This window comes from Mustela putorius, unplaced genomic scaffold (genome assembly GCF_011764305.1).
Source record: "Mustela putorius furo isolate JIRA1106 unplaced genomic scaffold, ASM1176430v1.1 tig00003853_pilon_pilon_pilon, whole genome shotgun sequence".
In the NCBI taxonomy this organism is placed as follows: domain Eukaryota; kingdom Metazoa; phylum Chordata; class Mammalia; order Carnivora; family Mustelidae; genus Mustela; species Mustela putorius.
The window spans coordinates 70,137,810-70,159,550 of NW_025422005.1; the positions used below are offsets into that span (position 1 = coordinate 70,137,810).

At 35.3% G+C, this 21,741-nt stretch overlaps 1 protein-coding gene across 9 annotated transcripts in view; it reads right to left on the minus strand.

Moving 5' to 3' along the window:
* Positions 1 to 21,741, minus strand: part of TTLL7 (tubulin tyrosine ligase like 7) — a 149,600-nt gene that overhangs the window by 80,492 nt on the left and 47,367 nt on the right. For 8 of the 9 annotated variants that reach the window (XR_199427.3, XM_004752722.3, XM_004752716.3 and 5 more), the window contains 6 exons: positions 17,896 to 18,091; positions 17,548 to 17,679; positions 12,913 to 13,034; positions 11,558 to 11,625; positions 7,351 to 7,509; positions 2,598 to 2,814 (listed from right to left, as the gene is read on the minus strand). Coding sequence is in view for 8 of the 9 variants with exons in the window: in XM_004752722.3 (XP_004752779.1) it covers positions 2,598 to 2,814; positions 7,351 to 7,509; positions 11,558 to 11,625; positions 12,913 to 13,034; positions 17,548 to 17,679; positions 17,896 to 17,920 (723 nt within the window). In the remaining variant the exon portion in view is untranslated. The remainder of the gene's footprint in view (positions 1 to 2,597; positions 2,815 to 7,350; positions 7,510 to 11,557; positions 11,626 to 12,912; positions 13,035 to 17,547; positions 17,680 to 17,895; positions 18,092 to 21,741) is intronic. The other variant, XM_013056228.2, reaches the window with a different exon arrangement.

Genomic DNA, 21,741 nt, shown 5'->3' on the forward strand with positions numbered 1-21,741 from the left:
ATATATATATATTTTTACTCTTTCATATCTTAATCTAGGAATTTGATCATGGAGTTGAAAAAGGTGAACTTTTAAATTTTAGAGACCTATTAGGAACACTGACACTTATATAGGAGAAGATCATTCTTTTTACATGTGAACCAAAGCCACAAGATTACATGATCAAAAGCAATTGGCAAAGTGAGACCTTGAGGTTACATTTCCTGACTACCATACTTTCTTTATGATTTCCCAATCTAGTGTATTTAAGCAAATCACATAGACATAATTTAAGATATTAAAATAAATCACTTTATTACCTAAATGAGCTTACAAGTTCTTATTACTCTTTTTTCTCAAAACATGAGTATGTACCTTACAATGTATTATTCATACCAATTATTTTAATTATAAGCTAAGAGCTGACAAGTATTAAATTAGGCCTATAGCTTGGTTCTCTCTTCTGAACTCTACATTTATGCTATACATCTAAATGCTTAAGCCTAGATCCATTTGGAGGCTGTGCAGGCATGTCAAACCAAACACACGGGCTTCCGGCAAGACCTTTAATAGCCCCTATATTTCCTACCACGGTGAATCATACATCATCCATCCAATTAACCCATGCCACAATTCTTGAGTTTTATCCTTAATTTCTCTCTCCCTTTTCCTCCTGTTCTACAAATCTAACCTGTCAGTACATCAATGTTATCCACATTATCATAAATATATCTTAAATCTATATTCTTACTGTTAGTATAGTCCTTCTGCTACTACTTCAGATAAGGCCATCTTCCCCCTCACAGGTGGTTAGACTGGAAAACAGCTTCTCCCGTACCCTCACCTCTCCCATCCATCTACCTCTACATCCATCTCTCAGATTCCCCACAGATAGACCAAGTCACTTTTTAAGATAAAAATCTCACTTCTTCTTTCCTTCTTTAAAATTTTTCAATGCTTCCCTTCTTCTTAGGTTAAATTCCAAAATCCTAGATATGGCCTAAAAAGCCCTGAAAGATCTGTTCTGTAGGCTCTTCATCCTCATCTCTGAACACCCACCCCGTCATGGTCTGTATTTAGACACACTGAACATGAGTGCTTTCCCCACACACACCATACCTCTGGGCCATTTTTCTCTACAAACTTCCACCCCACACCACCCTGCCCCCAACTTGGCTAGCCGTTCATTATTCATATTTCACTTAACAATCTCCCTCTCTAAACGTTCTCTCCAGCTGCATTAGTGCCTTTGCTATGCACTGCCTTAGCACCCTCAGTGTCGTAGACCATTACACTTACCATCAGGTATTATAATTGCTTATTTTATTTTCTGCCTCCCCACTAGACTGTTGCTTTTGAGAGGTCAAGCACTGTATCTGTCTTGGTTACTGTTTTTCCAAAACCAGCACAATGCCTAGAATGCAGTAGAGTGCAAATATTACTTGGTGATTGAATATATTCACACCTTATGACCTTTAAAGAGATGATTCTTTCCTTTATCGTCCTTTCCAGTGAAAAATTTACAGTTCTCTTATTCTTCCTTTGCCAGGTTTACAACATTTTTCATTAATTGAACATAGCAATGTTTATGATCAGTCATTATGTAATTTTTAAAATATGACTTTCAGTGCAGTTAATTGTGTGCATAACATCGGAGGAGAACAATAACCAGGATTTTGACAAAATGGGAAATGATAATTATAATTTTTACTATAATTAGTAGGTCCAAAAATAGGGTAGAGGTTAACTAAACTTTTAAGTATGGATAATAAAATTTGTGACTTTCATGATAAATTATGATAATAAATTACAGTTGGACCTTCATAAACCATAAACTGCTGTTTTGACTTCCATCAATGTGCTATGCCTATACAAAGGAAATCTTAATGGAAAAATATCTATAGAAAGCTCCATTTAATAGATTTTAAAATGCACACTGAAACTACCAATTTATGTCTCTAATTTACATTTGGTCAGTGTAAATCTACCATCTTTTCTTTTGTGCAAAGTGACAAGTTAATAACTCTACTTTCTGATAACTCTCACTTTCTTTGTTTCATGTACTTTCTCCCACATCCTACTTGTTAAACCCTTACCCATGATATAAAGCTTGCTCAAATACCACTTCCTCCATGAAAAGCTAAACATAAACTATCCTTCTACTCAACTCCATGATACTCTGTCTGTACTTCTCAATGAGATATTATTTATATTTATATTTCTAAATAAATCATTTCTATCCAGGGCCAAAGCATCCGCACATGTGTTTTGAAATCCATTTCTATATAGGGTTATTGTATATACACGTGTACATGTCATTTCTATGCAAGGCCACTACATACACATGTGCTTTGAAATCCAGCCTTGTGCTTGCAGACAGCACACAAAGGGAGGGCCCTCTCCTAATTAGCCTGCTGGAGAAGACACCTTTTTATCTTTCTAATTTTCACAAAGCTGTCTATAAATGAGAAGAAGTCTTGTTTATGTACACAATTCCTAACTATAAAAACCTGATAAGGGATACTTTGATTCATAGAATCTTTACATACAGTTCATACTCTAAGAAGTACAAGTTGAACAAATGAATAAAACCATAGATTCTGTCTGGTATCACTTACCAAATTAGACTCATTAGGTGGAATGTATTTCTCTGTTCCCATTCGCACAAGTCCATCATGGTAGAGAAATATTTTCAGCGGATCACATGATGTCACCAGAATATAAATTCGTAAATCAAACTTGTAACCTTCCATTAGAAAAGGTTTTTCAATGTATTCTTGAACAATCAAATGATCCTGAGATGGAAGTTTGTCACCATTTCTTATCAAAGAAATTCTAAGTTAAAAAAAAAAAAAGAATTAAAAGACTAATTTGATATGGGGTCATGATATTTACAAAATTCCAGGTAATACTCAAGAGGAAAATAGTGGAGTAGGGAATCCCAGAGTCTGTCCCTCCACAAAAGCAATAAACAGCCAAAAGATAGTCAGAATCAACTTTTTTGGAAAACTAGAAACTGACCAAAAGCTTATAACAACCAAAGAGCACTTAATTTAAAAAAAAAAAAAAAAAGCTGAATCTATATAAAATGAGCTTTATGGCATTTTAACTTACTCTGGCCCATTCCCCAACCTCAACTCATCCACAGGCTTGAACAATAGCCCATGTTCCCAGTACAGGTCCTGGTTCTGGAGGGAGCAGAATAGACCTTATTCTTGTAGTAGTTTTATTTCTCTTGTTATTGTTGTTTTACCTGTCTGATGGCTCCCTGAAGGAACTCAAGGACCACTTTTATCTTGCCTAATTAGGAACTCTCCTAATGTAGTTGAGGCAGCTACTTGTGGGGGACTGGAGGCGGAGGGGAGGGCAGGGGGCATAGTTGAAAACATTTGAAGACAAATGCATTAGTTCCTGCTGCCTATGACAACCAATAAATGTTGGAGAAAACAATATACTAACTAAAAATATAGGAAAGAAAAACTAAAGTATGAGAATCTTTGGGGAATAAAAGCTTTGAAAAGCTCAGGCATAGGAATCTAGAACACCATGTGCATGCCCACAGCCAAGTGCATGCTCAGGAAAAACTTGAAAGGCCCTAAGCTCTTACCTCTGGTTAACCATCAGGCTCTGCACAAGCATGAAATGAAGACCAGGGCAGAGTTTTAAACTGCCTACTTGAATGCTGAAGGCATATTCCAACATACATATACATCCCTTCTGCAAGGACTGGGAGCTTAGGTTTGGGGGAGGTTTTCTTGGTTTATTTCATTTTGTTTTATTTTGTTTTTTTGGTTGAAAGTGTTTGAGGAGACATCTGTCCACTTACAAGCTAAGCACCCACCCAAAAGAACAGGAGCTTCAGTTCTGCACACAACAAAAAATACAGACTTCACAAAATTATTTCAGAAAGATAACTAAACAAATAAAGAGCAACCATAACAAACAGCAACAAAAAACCTTTCAGGGGGGAGAATCCGATTTCCAGCGTTGCTACATTATAACATTCAAAATGTCTGATTTCCAACAAAAACTATGAGTCATGCAAAGAAAATTAAAGTATGGCCCATACACAGGAAAGTTACCAATTAATAGAAAGACTTTGGGCTTACTAGACAATCAATTATTTAGATCAACTGTTTTAAATCTGTTCAAAGGGTTAAAGAAAACCATATGGAGAGAACTGAAGGAAACCACGAGAAGAATATCTCACCAAATAGAGAATGTCAATAGAGATAGAAGTTTTTGTTTGTTTGTTTTGGGATTTTTTGTTTTGTTTTTGTTTTTGCTTTTGTTTTTGTTTTTTAAGGAAGAGTGGAGGGAACCAAACTGAAATTCTGAAGTTAAAAAATAACAATAACTGAAACAAAAAAAAATTCATTAGCAAGGCAAACATAAGATACAGGAAGCCAGAAAAAAAAATTAATGAACTTGAAGGTAGATCAATTGAGACTGACTAGGTCTGAGGAACAGAAAGAAAAAAGAATGAAGAAAAATGAACAGAGGTTAAGAGTTCTATGGGACACCATCAAGAATATCAACATATACATAATAGGAATCTCAAAAGAAGCGGAGAGAGAGAAAGGGACAGAAAGAATATTTAAAGAATTAATGGCTGCAAACTTCCCAAATTGATGAAAAACATTAACTATATATCCAAAGAACCCAATTAACTCCAAGTAGGATAAATTCAAAGACATCCACACTGAGACATATTATAATAAAACTGTCAAAAGCCAAGACAGAGAGAATCTTCAAAGCAAGACTAACGCTACTTATCACACTCTTTCGATTCTCAAGAAGATAAATAGCTGATTTCTCAACAGAAACAATGGAGACTAGAGGCAGTAAGATGATATATTCGAAGTGTTGACAGAAAGAGGAAAAAATAGAATAAAATAAAATAACTTGTTAACCAATAATTCTATATCTGGCAAAAAGTATTCAAAATTGAAGAAGAAATTAAGATATTCCCAGATAAAAACTGATAGTTTGTTAATAATATAGTTGGCCTATAAGAAATGTTGAAAAGAATTCTTCTGACTGAAATGAAAAGACACTAGGCAGTAACTCAAATCCACACAAATAAATAAAAAACACCTGGTAAAGGTCACTACATAAGTAAATACGAAAGTCACTATTAATATTTTAGACTTCTAATTCTTTTTTCCTATTTTACGTAAAATACAACTGCATTAAACAGTAGTTATAAATCTATGTTGATGGCACACAATGTATGAAAATGTAATTTGTAACAATAATAATATAAAGAGGGACAGAGCTATATAGAAGCAAAATGAGGGGCTCTTTTGTTTTTGTTTTACTACTGAAACTAAGTTGATATTAATCTAAACAAGATTATTATAAATTGAGGTATTAATTATAATCCCAGGGAAACCATTTAAAAAAAACTCCAAACAGATTCAAAGGGGGTACATGCAACCTGGTATTTATAGCAGCAATATCAACAATAGCCAACTATGAAAAGAGCCCAAGTGTCCACCAACTGATGAATGGATATAGATGTAGTGTATATATGTGCAATGAAATAATACTCAGCCATCAAAAAGAATGAAATCTTGCCATTTATAGCAATGTGAATGGAGGTAGAGTGCATTATGCTAAGTGAAGTAAGGCAGTCAGGGATAGACAAATACCATAAGATTTCACTCATATGGGGAATTTAGGAAACAAAATAGATAAACATGTGGGAAGGGGGAAAAAAGAGAGAAGGAAAGAGGGGGAGGCAAACCATAAGAGGCTCTTAAAAATAGAGGACAGGGGCGCCTGGGTGGCTCAGTGGTTAAGCCGCTGCCTTCGGCTCAGGTCATGTTCTCAGGGTCCTGGGATCGAGTCCCGCATCGGGCTCTCTGCTCAGCAGGGAGCCTGCTTCCTCCTCTCTCTCTCTCTCTCTCTGCCTGCCTCTCTGCCTACTTGTGATTTCTCTCTGTCAAATAAATAAATAAAATCTTAAAAAAAAAAATAGAGGACAAACTGAGGGTTGATGGAGGGAAGTGGGCGGGGAATGAGCTAAATGGGTGATGGGTACTAAGGACAGCACACATGTATGATGAGCACTGGGTATTGTATGTAAGTGAGTCAAAAAATGCTATTCCTGAAAAAAAATAATTAAAATAATTTTAAAAATTTTAAACTCACAAATATATAGTAAAAGAAATGGCAAGAAAATTAAAATAGCACACAATAAAATATTTAATATAAAAGAGAGTAGAAAAGGCAGAATTGAGGAATGAAAACTATATTAAGACACAGAAAACAAATAGCAAAATGGCTGAAATTAGTCTTTCCTTATCAATAATTACAAATGGATTAACTCTCAACTAAGACTAGCATTGGCAGAATGTATTTTTTAAAAAATGGTCCAATCACACACTGTCTACAAGAGATTCACTTCAGATTCAAAGATACAAATAACTTGAAAGTGAACAAATAGAAAAGATACTCCATGCCAAAAGTAATAACAGAGAACTGGAGTGGTATACTAGTATTACACAAAATAGACTTAAAGAGAAAATTTGTTGTAAGAGACAAGGACAATATGCAATGATAAAATGATAAATCAAAAGATTAAAAGCAGCCTCGGGACATCTGGGTGGCTCAGTTAAGCGTCTGCCTTCAGCTCAGGTCATGATCCTAGGGTCCTGGGATCAAGTCCTGCATCCGGACCCAGCTCAATGGGGAGCCTGCTGCTTCCCCGACTTGTTGCTCTCTCTCTCTATGACAAATATGTAAGTAAAATCTTTAAAAATAAAAAAAAATTAAAGCAGCCTCAGCCATATTTTCTCTGAAAAAATACAATGCAGCAAAAGGACACAGGAATATTAAGTTGCATAATCTGTGTTCAGCTAACACGTCTACTTCATGGTACCTTACCTTAAAATGTGTTTTATTCATTAATTTAATCACCATGACTCAATAAAGAAAAAAACTTATTTGTAAAGCAAAGAGGATATAATTATTTTTGCTTTAAATGTCTGGCTATTGAAAGAGTAACTATCTTACTATTTTTTTCTCCAAGTCAATTTGGCTCCACTATCAACTGAATTTTATCCTCCAAGGTTACTCTAAAATTATTATAAATACAAATTTTATGTTTAAGAAAAAAATTGGAAACATCTTTTTTCTCTATTTTGTTGTCTCCTATAAAAGTCTTTCAACTGATTTAATCTTTAAATTGAAGAACTAAAGTCTGTGGGACAGGAAAAAATGGCTCAATAAATATTTAGTTCCAAAAAAGCAACAGAAACCCATTTTATTATTTTTTCATATTCAACCACGAGTGAATGCTCACATTTATTCTTTTCCCCAATTTTTTTTTTAAACTTTTACATGTTCTGGGTGAAAAATACCTACCCATGACCCATTGCACCATTGGCTGGTTTTACTATAAAAGTTTTCTGCTTTCTTTTTTTCTTCAATTCTTTCATGTAGTTCTGGAATTGGGTATATTCAGCAGGGAAGATCCATGTTCGAGGAACAAAGGTATAATCCAGAGGCCGGGACTTGATCATTCTGTAAATTAGAGATAATATGACAAGTAATTTCTATTCATACTTTTCTAAATTTTCTTCCTCTGTGCTACTGGCATTTATTGCAAGGATTTAAATTCCCATGATTTCTTCATTTACTGATTCATTCCACATATATCTATAAAGCACCTACTATGTGCAAGGCATTATTCTGGACACTGGGGATTCATCAGTGAAAGAAAAGGACAACATTCTCTGTACTGTGTACCAATTCATATATTGGTAGATCATTCAAGTATACACTCTATGCTAGGCACTAGGGATATTAAGATAAATTAATATGGGATAAGGCACTAGGTATACACTATATGCTATTATACACTATATGCTACAGTGTACTATATTCGAGTATACACTATATGCTAGGCACTAGGGATATTAAGATAAATTAATATTCTCTAACCTCAGGAATTTACAAATAAGCTAACAAGTACAATGTGGTAAGTGCAATAAAGACATATATGGCAAGGTAATGAGGAAATAGTCATTAACTCTGCCCCTGGGATGAGAGAGTGGGAAGCAGGAAATAGTTCACCACCAGGTGCCGTTCGTGTTGCATCTTTGAAGATAACTTTGAGTCCTCTGAGGCACCCATAAGGAGCAGTTTTGATCATTTTTTCCTACACTATTTTTGAAGTTTAACTACTTTTCTGAAAAAACCATGTAAACCTCTGAGTATACTAGAAATTTTGTTTCATTTTGTTTTAACATGAACTACATATGTCTCTACATGTGGTTTTATGGCTAACAATGTATGTCTTGATATTTTTATATTTACTACTAATCAGGCTGCCTATTTGATACATAATTTAAGGTTAAAACTAGGTATAAAATGCTTACTTTTTATTAATCCCAATATTGACCATTTTGTACATACTGATTCCCAATAAAAATGAAGAAATTAGAAGAAAATTTTCAAATATTATCTATTAAAGAAAATCTGATTATTTCAAAAAAAAAGCTCCTTTTAATAAATGTAAGCAAGTCTCTTATAGATAAGGAGATATTGTCCCCAGATGAGACTGATAAAATCTAAAATGAAACCACAGTACATGGGATGCAGAGAGGTCGGGCCGACACTCTGAAACTAGGGTGTGGCATATGGAAGCCACATGGCCTTCCACAGCTTAGGTTCCTATGGTTTTCATAGTTCAAGTGCTCTTTCAAGAAAACCCTATAAGAAAGTTATATTTCCACCATGAGAAGGGAAATAATTACCAACTGTATCTGTGAAATCCAGAATAAGCCAATAAACTAAATAATCTCAATACAAGATAGGCTAACACTGACTGGTTTGGAAAACACACGTATACACATATACACAAAGCTAAAGGAAACACAGGAACAGTGCTGATGTCCTTGTTTTTGTGTCTAATACCTTTAAATGTATTTATTATATTTTTAACAGTGATATGAAATTAGATCAATTTAAAGTTTTAATTAAAAGAATATATTTTAAACTAACCATGTGGAGTACTTATGAATGATACCATTCTTTCACATACATACATACTTGGAAAAAATCCAAGCACACATATATTCAAGAGAAAACTTCATTCCATTTAGCAATCTAGCACAAATCATTTGGTGTAAAAATATATAGCTTCAAAACAGACATGCAATCTTACTTAGGAATTTGGAAATATGGAATAATTTCTGTTCATAGCTGTCATGGATTTACTAAAATGATATTAAGAATGTAATTTAATTAATTTGATTTTTATATAAGTAGGTCATTACTTTCCATCTAATAGAAGGTTCTTTTTTCCTTAAGGAAAATTCCAAGGATCTTAGAAAAATAACAAATTGCCTATGTGCAATAGCTACTAATGGGTCTACAGTCAACCTTCTTGTTCTCTACAAAGCAGATAGAATGATCTTTTCAAAATGCAAATCTGTCATTCTACCAGCTTCACCCCCACTCCTCCTCTCCTATGGAATTTAGGATAAGGACTATAATCCTAACCATCACCCTTCAGCTAATCACTCCTTCCCATCAATGTCTTTGTGCTCCAGCTACACTTGACTTTATTTCAGTATCCTGACTATTCCTGCTTTCTCCCACCACATGACCTCAGACCATACATTTTTTCCTGCCCAGAAAACTGTTCTCTATCATTTTCACCAATAAACTCCTCTCAGCATTCATATTTAAGCTTCCACATCACATCCTCGGGGAAACTCTCCAATGTCTCCCTCCGCCAGAAGTCCTTCACTATCCATTAATTGACTACTATGTAACTCTACTTCATTGCACTTATCACAGTTGCAACCCAAAGTTGTAAAATCCACAAGTCTGATTTTGATCACCTGATGTGCCCAAAGGCTAGGACATTGCCCAGCGTATAACAGATATTTAATAAATGTTAGATGAAAGTAAATGACTTCAATGAAACACATGTCTAAAAATTTGCAGAGGGAATTCCCTTTCCTCTGAAGTCTGTTCTTGCTATAATCCGTGTGTTAGTAAATTGCCCCCACCTACATGTTTCCTAAACCAGAAGCCTAGCAGTCATCTCGAACACTGCTCTCCTCCTCCCCTTTGATTCGCACATCTCAGCAGCTTTCTAGTCCTGTCAATTCTTTCTTTTCCCTATTTTCCAGATGCATTATCTCTCCCCCATTCCCACTACCTCTCCTTTGGTTTATCAGATGTTGACGATCATCACCTCCTTGAGGGCTTCCTCCCTTCTTTCTCCCCCTTCTTTGAATCCATGATCTACAGGACCACCAAGAGTATGGAAAACATTTCATTTCTCTACTCAAAGCCATTAAAAAAGTTCTCATTTTACTCAGGATAAACAGAAATGTTTGCTAAGTAGTTAAAGAGATTAAAGAATCAATGATGAAATAATTGAATAAAACCTAGTAACATGGGGAATGCAGCCTGGCCTTTGCATTGACCTGCAGCAGCATCACAGTGAGCCTCCTGACACCCTATAAAACTACTTAGAAGTTCCCCCAAACCTATCATATTGGTTTAAGTATCCATATAGTTCCTCCCGCTGCCGTCTTTGCCTACAGTCTCCTTGCCTTCTTCTCAAAGGGTGAACTCCTATACACTTCTCAATACCCATTTTGCATTTGAATTCCCCAGAAAACCATCCAAACCCTCCTGGAAATAACCTCCGTCATCATCTTTGTCACTGCCATACACTGACTCTCCCCTGTGGCACCAGCAAAGTGTATTCATGTTCATCACTCTTTCTCCCTTACTAAAAATGGAGTTCTAGGCAGGGACTAGGCCTTATTCATCTTGTTTACCTGTTAGCAGTCTCTAGTCTATAACAGACACACAAAAAATATTTGTTGGGTGAGTGTATAAACTTTCACATGATGCATATAAATATTTAGTTATATACCAAGTTTCCTAACCTTTCTCTGTTTGAGTTTTCTTTTTTAGAAATTTTCTTAAATTATCACTCAACTTCCTTAAACTAAAAAAAAAAAAAAAAACCTAATCCACAAAAATATAAATTGCATAAAAATTCTGCAGTTCATTTGGTATAACGCTTGAGAACTTGTGAACAGTTTTTCCCATAACAGTAGAATTGTTACTCCAAATAGTGGTCTCAGAGATAATTATACATATATTTACCTCAGAGACCTGGGTAGGGACATACACATATGCCTGTGTGTATGTGTGTGCACAAATGCACCTACTCTAGTGTCTGGCACACATTAGATGCTCAATAAAACATAGATGCTCAATAACAATGATATGAACACACACACAGTGTATTATGTTGCTAAACTGCAGTGAAAAGAGTCAGGTTCTGGAGACCAGGACTCTGCTCCAGCTCCGCTATTCACTGTTTTACTTGTGCAAGATATTCATTTCTCTGACTCTCAGTTACCTCCTCTACAAAATGAAGGAAGAACCAGGAAACTTCTAAGATCTGCTAGCTTTAAAATTCTATCTCTTCCATCAAAATACCATTTCAAATCAATGTAACCTAGTGAAAGATGCACTATAACATTCAAAACAAACTTTGAAAAGGTCTTCTCTATTACAAGAAAATGAAGATTACTTGGTCATATTTCTTGCTAAGAAATCCTTTCTACAGATCTCCCCCATTCCTGGAAAATGGTTGATCCTCTGGAAAATAAAAAGGTAAACATTAATATTCCCACAGACTTAATAAATACATTCATTTATACTACAATAATGTTACATCCATCCTGAGTTTAATGTTCTTAGAAAACTGACTATTAATGTAAAATATTTAAAATGACTATAATGACTCTACAGAATTAAAGAATCTACAATAAGCAAAAAAGAAAATTGCCAATTTTTTTAAGAAATCAAAAAACCATGTTTACAGAGATATAAATGTTACAATCTTCCCTGTTAAATAACTGGTCATTCAATGTCTATTTCTAGTATTCTAAATTTACTATATTCATACAGATAAGCATTGTAGAAATATTGGCAAGAATGGCCTTGTTAGCTTCCTATAACCAATTTTATATTACACTCTATACTGACAAACTATACAAAATGTTGATTGCCTAAAATTCTGTGTATTTGGACTTTTTAGTTTGATGTCTACTTTTTAATGTTTGCTTGACATTCTACAAGTAAAAGAATGAAGCCCACATGGCAGACATTACAAGGTATTTCCACTTCCTGATTTCTCTGTGCAATTTTTCCACATCACTCGTCTTTAAGAGTAATGCAAAGCACCTGTGTAGGAAGCGTTTTCTCCTATTAATTCTTCCTTAAAGATGGAAAGAGGTTAAAAGTTAGATTGGAGGGGACTCGGGCTCTTATGCAGAGTCAGTACTACTGGACAGCAACAAAACAGGCTATTTAGGTAAGTTAGAAATTAAACTTAATATATCCACACATTAAGAATCCTATCTGAGATTAAGAGTCACTTATGGTTTGTCTCCCTCCCAATCCCATCTTGTTTCATTTATTCTTCTACCCACTTAAGCCTCCATGTTGCATCACCACTTCCTCATATCAGGGAGATCATATGATAGTTGTCTTTCTCTGCTTGACTTATTTCGCTAAGCATGATACGCTCTAGTTCCATCCATGTTGTTGCAAATGGCAAGATTTCATTTCTTTTGATGGCTGCATAGTATTCCATTGTGTAGGTTGCCGGGGGGAGGGGGTTTGGGAGAAGGGGGTGGGATTATGGACATTGGGGAGGGTATGTGATTTGGTGAGTGCTGTGAAGTGTGTAAACCTGGTGATTCACAGACCTGTACCCCTGGGGATAAAAATATATGTTTATAAAAAATAAAAAATTAAAAAAATAAAAAAAAAAAAAAAAAAAAAAAAAAAAAAAAAAAAAAAGAATCCTATCTGAGTGAAATTATGATGGAATTCATAGAACTCTCCTAAAACCAATAACCGGTCATGATTAATCCCCACCTGGTAATTTTGCAGCTCTGCAATCTTCTCCTGCTGAACCGCAGAATCACACCATATAAGGTTACTTGTTTCATCCTCATCTGGAGTTTTCATAAATCCCATTTCATCTATGACTAAACGAACTGCAAGTAAATGATTAAGTTAAATGAAAATTAAAATACTATTGAAATATATTCATTGTGGAAACAAGTTTGATATATGTAAATTTTATCTCACAGTATTTCGTTTGCAAAATATCCATTAATTAGTTATAGCATTCCCTTATTTTTAGCTACAACAGTTTATCTAGGGCCAAATTATACTCACAGTAACTGAGAACTGTTTTTAGGTTGCACTCAAAATCCTTGGTTTCAACCATCAGAGTTTTAGCAGGTACACAACTCTGCTAAAAAGTTCAGTGATTATTCATGGCACAGTGAAAACATGTACACAGCTGAGATAACACCTCTACTCAGGAAAATGGAATACATGGCTTTTTTTTTTTTTTTGACCTTGGGCTAAAAGAGAAAAGGTAAAAATAGTTCCTGATCATTAGACCTATCCTATACTTTCCACCTCCCCAGTTCAAATTATTTTTAGCAATTAAAACCAAGTCAGCTGTGTTGACTCAGGATATGAAATAATGAAGCAGAATTCACCGTAGAGATCTGGAAACTGGCCCTCCTATCTGCTCCTAACACCTTTATCCGATTGAAAAAATTTATGCTCAGAGGAAAGCTTGTTTTTCAGTACAAACTATTTATATGCTCCTCTCTGATCTGGATACCAAATTAACATACTAACACTTTTCTTCCAATGAATTTCAAGTTTAGAATAAAGATAAGTAAAATATTCAGGATAAATTTTGGATCCCAACAGAATTCTGAGACTTAATAGAAAGGTGTAACTAAATGGCAGCCCTTCGATGTTTTCTTTTTAAATGTTTTCCTTTACTGCACACCCTATGCATGAGGAGAAATGGTAAAGGGCGATCAGTTGTCTGAATTCACTTGGCTCAAGTACAAAACTGATGAGCAGACACTTGTCAGTCTCAGGTTCTAGAGACTCTTGATTGCTTTTTGGCTGAGGAGAAAGAAAAGACTTTTTATGCAATGGTTCCTAGACTACAGACATAAAAGAAGAGAACAGTGATTGGAGAGGGATGATGGAGAGGGATGAACTGAAACCACCATTCTCCATGAAAGGCTCTGAAAAACTTGGGGCTGCTCTGAAGGTGCAGGTGACAATGTACAAAGCAAGACTTGGGGGAGGGGCTGTTGTCTTGTCTGCCCCAGACCACCATGCAACTTTGCTGACCTGAGGGCTCACAGGGAGGGCAAGGGCCGCAGCCACCCAGCCTGGGAGACTGCTTTAACTCACTCATAAGCAGTAAAAAAAGAATGAGGCCAGAATAGCTGCTCACAAGCAGACCTGTTCCTGAGTACAGGAGATACATTGTTTGGGGCTGTTCAGAGATAACTGAAAAGACCTTAGAGAGAGATGGAACTGGCAGCAGTTACAGAGGGAGGGAGTATAATGACCTACTAAAATGCACGCATGAATGTACACATGATGAATGTACACATGAACCAGTGAGGCTGGGAACACTCAGATTACATAACAATAGTGGAAAAGATCCATTATTTCCTTAGATTCACAAACCAAATCTGTAAGGCCAGTCATACATAAATCTCTTTTATTAAGAAATTTCAAAGCTTGGAGAGCTGACAAAGTTGAACTTCAAAGAAAAACACAATGCTAGGTTATTATAAAGTCTCTTTTCTCAGGTAAGCCATTTAATCAAATTTTTATTTGAACTGAAATTTTAGAAATCAATTGGAATCTTTTAAGGATATCATCCTCCACTGCATGGAAAAGAAATCCCTTTAACTCATCAGTTCCAAATAGAAATTTGTTGACAGCTAAAGCCTACCTCCATGCCTTGAAATGCTGGTATTTTAGGAGCTCTCTTTTTAAAAGGGAATAAAATATAATTATCTCTACACTGAATTTCTACCAAACCAAACACTCCATTGGTAAAACAGAGATAACCATATGAACCATTTCCTCACATTTCCTTTTATATATTACATAACCCCCTCTCCAATCCTTCTTGTCCCCATTAAATAAAAATTACCAAAAATATATTCCTCATAATTTGTCCTATGATCTTTTCCCTTGATCCATAGAGTTTTCAGAGGCTGTTCAGGAGTTTTAAAAATAGGAATCCATGCAACTCTCTGAATCTTAGATATAGAAGATACATTTGTGTTTCTCAATTTAAATTTCAATTCACATTTTACTTAGGCAATATGATATAGTAAAAAGAAAACTGAATTTGGAAACAAATGAATTTAGGTTCAAGTTCCACTTTTGTCATCTGTGTGAACTTGGGTAAGTTGCTAACTCTCACTGGACTTGTTTATTCAACTTTCTATAGAGGATGTATAAAAAATAATGTGGAATTTCATAATGTAATAATTATAGAACCAGTGAGAGAACGTACTTCATTACTCCATATGTCTTCATAAGAAACTAAAAGAGAAATTTCTCCCAAGACTCAGGAATACAGAAGTCATATGTCCTTCGAATAACCAATGATTTTATCTTCTGGGCACTGTGTAGTCTATAACTGATTATGTTTTAGTATTTGCTTTGGTTGCTAGGAAGCTCTGAGTCAAATCCATGTCCATCTCGAACTATAGAGAGTCTTGCAGTATGTATTTTGTACTCTTACCAGCCACAAGATTCATCTTAGTTTACTGTCTTTATTTTCCCGTTTATCTTCTTAATGCTATTAGCCACTTCAAATTCACCTCACTATTAGAGTGTAGAAAAAATGCAGGGGAAGGGGAGGAAGGGAGTAATGCAGACTATTTTACAGGGTTATTTGGAAGATTAAATGAGGTAATGCATATGGAAATGTTTGGTCAATGGCTATAAAAATATTACTATTAAAGCTATAGCAAAGTATTCTACATGAGGAAACAGGCAACACCAGAGCAAAAACACAGGTGTTCTGATTATGGCTTAAGTGTATTTCCATTATATAATTCAAAATGCCAAGAGAGCAGTAATTAAATTATAAGAAGGTGTTGCATAAACTTGCTTAAATAAGGGAAAAAGCAAGGTAGCTTCTTTCTCCTTGACACATGGCCAATTCCCTCTTTCCCTTCCCTATACTTAGCTCTGTATTCTCCAAACAGTCCCTGATCCAAGGACTGAGCCAGGAATTCTGTTAAACATCTGAGGATGAGCCAGGAATTCTGTTAAACACCATAGCACAGCAAGGAGGTAGGAATCAGTATAAGAAAACTGGTGGTGGGTATTAAGGAGGACATGTATTGCATGGAGCACTGGGTGTGATGCATAAACAACGAATCTCGGAACACTATATCAAAAACTAATGATGTGTTGTATGGTGACTCACATAGCACAATGAAATAATTTTTTTTTTTAATTTTAAAAAAAGGATGCTAAGACAACTTCAGCCCTGGGAGGACTTCCTGGGAAAGTGAGAGAGAACTGAATTGAAACACTCTCCTGTAGATCAAGGTTCCTTACGAACCCCACCAAAACCTTAAAGTAAATAATAGGATAACACCACCCATCAATCACTTTAACAATGGTCACCTTACTCTTGTTTCTAGAAAACATGCTGCAAATAAACCCTGAATCTTTCAATCTCCCATGCTAACTTGCTTCAAGTCCCTGCCTCTGAGGACCACTTATTGGAACAGAGTATCAAAGCACTTCAATTCCAATGAAATATTCCCACTGATCACTCAAGAACTTTGGCGAATTACTATAATTGAAAATGAGACTCTCAAAGATGGATAAGAGTAAGAATAATTAACATAATTTGATTTTCCTTAACTCTCTCAATGCAAAATGGCTACGAGGAAGATTCGTTGAGTATCTCTGGTATTTGTTAAGAGTTCTGCAAGGCTGGGGGTGCCTGGGTGGCTCAGTAGTTAAGCATCTATCTGCCGTTGGCTCAGGTGGTGATCCCAGGGTTCTGGGATCCGGCATCCAGCCCCCTGCTCTGAGAGGACCTTGCTTCCCCATCTCCTACTCCTCCTGCTCGTATTCCCTCTCTTGCTGTGCCTCTGTCAAATAAATAAAATATTAAAAAAAAAAAAAGAGTTCTGCAATGCTGGGCAAGTGTATCATAATTTAAGACAACTATTCTTCTTATCTACTCTCTATACCACAGATACTGCTTATACATAAAAACTGGAACTTCATTAATAATTCTTCATCAGAAGAATTTTATTTAAAACACAGAGAAAAATGTGTTGTTCCTCTATTCCTGAAGTCAGTCATTGTTTAATAAAAATCTCAAAGTTTGTAATTTTTTAATTTTACATCTAACATTTTAATCTGTGTAATGTTTACTTCATACTTGATTTAAAAATTAAATATTAATCAAAATCACATATATAATACCATCCCATTAATAGCTAAAGCCTTTAGTCTATATTGATGTTCTTTTTGTTTATTAACATGTTAATTATCTCATAAAAAAGGACATTTTATAGAAGGCATTTAAAAATGAATTGCACAAATGGTATCTCCCTGAATTTCAACATTGTTTTCAACATCAAACCAGTCTTTCCAACAGTGATGAAAATCTCATATTCTGAGGAGACCTACCAATTTCAAACTTTGTCCCAGCAACATTTGCTGTAATGGTTCCCTTCTTTTTCTTTTTTCTGACTTTCCTTTTCATTGTGCTTTGGTAAGGCAATTCTGTATTCAGATCCAGGGGAGAGGGTCCCTGAATAACTTTAAAAGAAATGTAAACCAATCAAGTATCACTAAAATAACAAAAATTTCATAGCAGAGAACACAGATGCCCCCCTCCCACCCCACCAAAAAAAAAAAAAAAAAAAAGGTAAAACTAAAAATTCTGGTTCGTTAAGAGTCCTCAATTAATTTTTAATTCTTAGAAAAAATTCTCAGTGATGATCTATAATAATACAATTATGTCAATCTGCTTACCTCTTTCTTGAGGCAAAGATGGCATTATTGCCTGTGCCTGTTACAGTGTGTGCTGTTGTACCAAGCTCTCAGGATATCTGGAAGGCCTGCATTAGTCTAAGTAGGATATGGCTCCAGATCACTGAAAGTTCCTATCATATTATCTTTGTGGAATCCTCAGATTTCAGGACACCGAAGTTATGGGATGAGAAGTTACCTGTAGGGATTTTAAAACAAAGTCATTTAGAAAACAATTTTTATGAAATGTTTCTGTTCTTTTTAAAAGTTAAGTAAAGGTGAAAGTTAATGTACATATTCAATCAACAAATATTTGTTAATTCATTAAACCTTGTGCAAAATGCCAAGTGATGGCTCCCTGTCCTAAAAAGTGCACAGAGTAGAAGAGGAGAATTTTATTTAAGTCATATATTTACACACGATAAATAACATACCATACACCAACAATAACAATAACCATATTCACTACCAACTATTGAACACTTGCTGTCATGGATCACTTAAGCCACTTAATCTTTCAACAAAACTATGAGGTAGAACTTTTATCCCTATCTTACAGTTAACTGGCCTCAGAAAGGACAAATCTTTACCATAAAAGTGACAAAATTAACATCTCTCCGATGTCAAACTCAGTGCCCTTAATTAGGACTCCACACAACCTTCAACCCAATGTCTGAAACTTAGGAACAGCATTACTTTTCATATGAAACAGTGAAGTAAGTACCAGCACCGAGATCATAGCAAGAGCATACAGAGAAAAGGGATTACTCATTAGGGAGGGGGGCAGTGGCTGACGGGGAGGAAGGGGACGACTTTATAAAGTAGACCACATTTGAATTGTGGCTTAAAAAATGGAAACAATTTTGGAAAGGCAGAAAACAAGAGGAGTCGTTATTACAGTGAGCTTATTTGGGCACATAGAGAAATGCTGTAAGCATTTTTTAATGAACAAATTTGATCTGGCTACACCTCAGCAGGGCATATATGACACCTATATTTTCACTGTGTTCGTAGAACCCAGGTATTCATGCCCTGACTAGACTATACTGCTCAGTCTATACTAGCAATTTCCTAATTTCTCCCTTCACAATGTAAGAATTGTTGAGTTCTGGGAAATGTCTCTAAACACAATGAAAAATTATAAAAGTTATCATGATAAACAAAGGTATGGTATCAATACATTTACCAGGAGATTATTAGGTTTATCAGAAATTCAACTACATAAGATGTGACTCATATACGTCACATCCAATAGTCATTATTAATAATAAGATTCATTATTAAAGAAAATTTAGATCTTGGTTTGTTCTCAGGTACCATTTTTAGTAGAATAATTACCTAGACTAATTCAATCTGAAAGCTAGGAAATATTTATTACAGACCAACTGTGGGTAGCACTGTTAGGAATCTAAAATATCTTACCTTATTAACAAACCTGGAATTTAAATACCATTTCTGCAATTTTCCAGATATGGAAATTAAGTCTAAATAAGTTAAATAAATCAAGGTAACAATTTATAAATAGAAAACCTAGGCTTTGAGCCCCATTCTGTCACAAAGCCCCACTATTTACAGACACTGTGCTAATATGCTATATAGACGTTAAAAAAATTTTACAACCCAACTGTATTACAAGCTGCAAAATATGGGTATATTGAGGGAAATCACAATACTTCAAACCAAACAGAGAAATCACAATAAACACACCTAGCTTGATTTAAGCTCGCAATTCCAAGCTGGAAATAGACTGGATTACTTTTCAGAATAAAAGAAAGGAGTGATCTAAAGTTCAGTGTGATTTCTTTCTGGAAGCTCTCTGATACCTCAGGGAGGTAACTATTTGGGTTTATAAGTCCTTGTCCAACATCTTGTTACTGGAGTAAACAAAGATCCTCTTATGGTAACAGAGTACGTATTACATTGAAAGTAGGTGACAAAGTCAACAAGAGTGTGAGACAATGTCTGCCTAACTATACTGACAATAAATTAGTAATTGTTACAGGCTCTAAAAACAGATTTGTTAATTTCTGACTTAAATAATGAGCCAAATACCCTGATTAGAACAAGCTCAGAACAAGAACTGTTATCTCTTCCCCTACCACACAAGAATTTAAAGGCCTTAAATTTAGTCTCACCACATATGTGCCCTATTTAATTGCATTTATGTTTTGGTGAATAGCAGTAAGAGTGCTTCTCAAACTCAAGAACTTCATTTTACCGTCCAATTCTAATCATTTCACTTTCTTCTTAGTGAGAGAAGTGAGACGACAGACTGATCACACCACTCAAATGAGCCACGGTTACCTACTTTTCAGAAGCACACAGCATGGTTCAGTTACCTCAGAAATACTTTAGCCAAGGGTTTCTTAAGCTCAGCTGCAAAGCAGAATCACCTGAGAAACTTTTGAAAATCCTTGTAACCAAGTCATACCCCAGACCCCTGGTGGGGCCCAACTATCAGCATGTTTTAAGCTTTCCACATAACTATATCATGCAGCCAAGACTGACAACCTCTGCTCCAAGTATATAGTGACACTGAATCAAATAATAGTTACTTATAACATACACATATCAAAAAAAAAGTAAAACAAAGAAAAAAAAATCTTTGAACCTATGTAAAAAAAAAAAAAAAAGGCCAAGTATTTAGGTAAAAATCATCCATTAAAATCCCCATTTCTAGTTGAAGTAAACAAACTGAGAGGAAAAAAAAAAGAATTAGAAGATCAGCAGGAATTGGTTTCTCTTTTATTTTACTGTATTTTATTATTGTGTTATGTTAGTCACCATACAGTACATCATTAGTTTTTGATGTACTGTTCCATCATTCATTGTTCGTGTATAACACCCAGTGCTCCATGCAATCTGTGCCCTCCTTAATACCAATCACCAGGCTCACCCATTCCCACACTCCCGTCCCTTCTAAAACCCTCATTTAGTTTCCCAGAGTCCAGAGTCTCTCACAGTTTGTCTCTCATTCTGATTTCCCCCTTCATTTTCCCCTTCCTTCTCCTAATGTCCTCCATGCTATTCCTTACGTTCCACAAATAACTGAAACCATATGATAACTGACTTTCTCTGCTTGACTTAATTCACTTAGCATATTCCCCTCCAGTCTCATCCATGTTGATGCAGAAGTTGGGTATTCATCATTTTTGATGTCTGAGTAATATTCCATTGTATATATGGACCACATCTTCTTTACCCATTCATCTGCCAAAGGGCATTTCAGCTCTTTTCACACTTTGGCTATTGTGAACATTGCCGCTATGAACACTGGGGTGCAATGGCCCTTCTTTTCACTATATCTGTATCTTGGGGTAAATATCCAGTAGTGCAATTACTGAGTCATCAGGAAGCTCTATTTTTAACTTTTTGAGGAACTTCCACACTGTTTTTCTATGTGGCTGCACCACCTTCATTCCCACTAACAGTTTAGGAGGGTTCCCTTTTCTCCACAACCTCCCCAACACTTGTTTCTTGCCTTGTCAATTTTTGCCATTCTAACTGGTATAAGGTGGTATCCCAATGTGGTTTTAATTTGAATACCCCTAATAGCTAATGATGATATCTGCAAATGACACTACAAAGGACTGATATCCAAGATCTATAAAGAACTTCTCAAACTCACCACCCAAAAAACAATTAATCGAGTCAAAAAATGGGCAGAAAACATGAACAGACACTTCTTAAAAGGAGACATACAAATGGCTAACAGACACAGAAACTGATTTCTAAGACAAATAAGCAATTTTATTTTACAAATAAAGAAGTCATTTCCAAAAGGAATCAATTTCCCAAAATGTTAAGCAAATGGAAACCTCAAATGTAGAAGCTCAAGTGTTACCATGA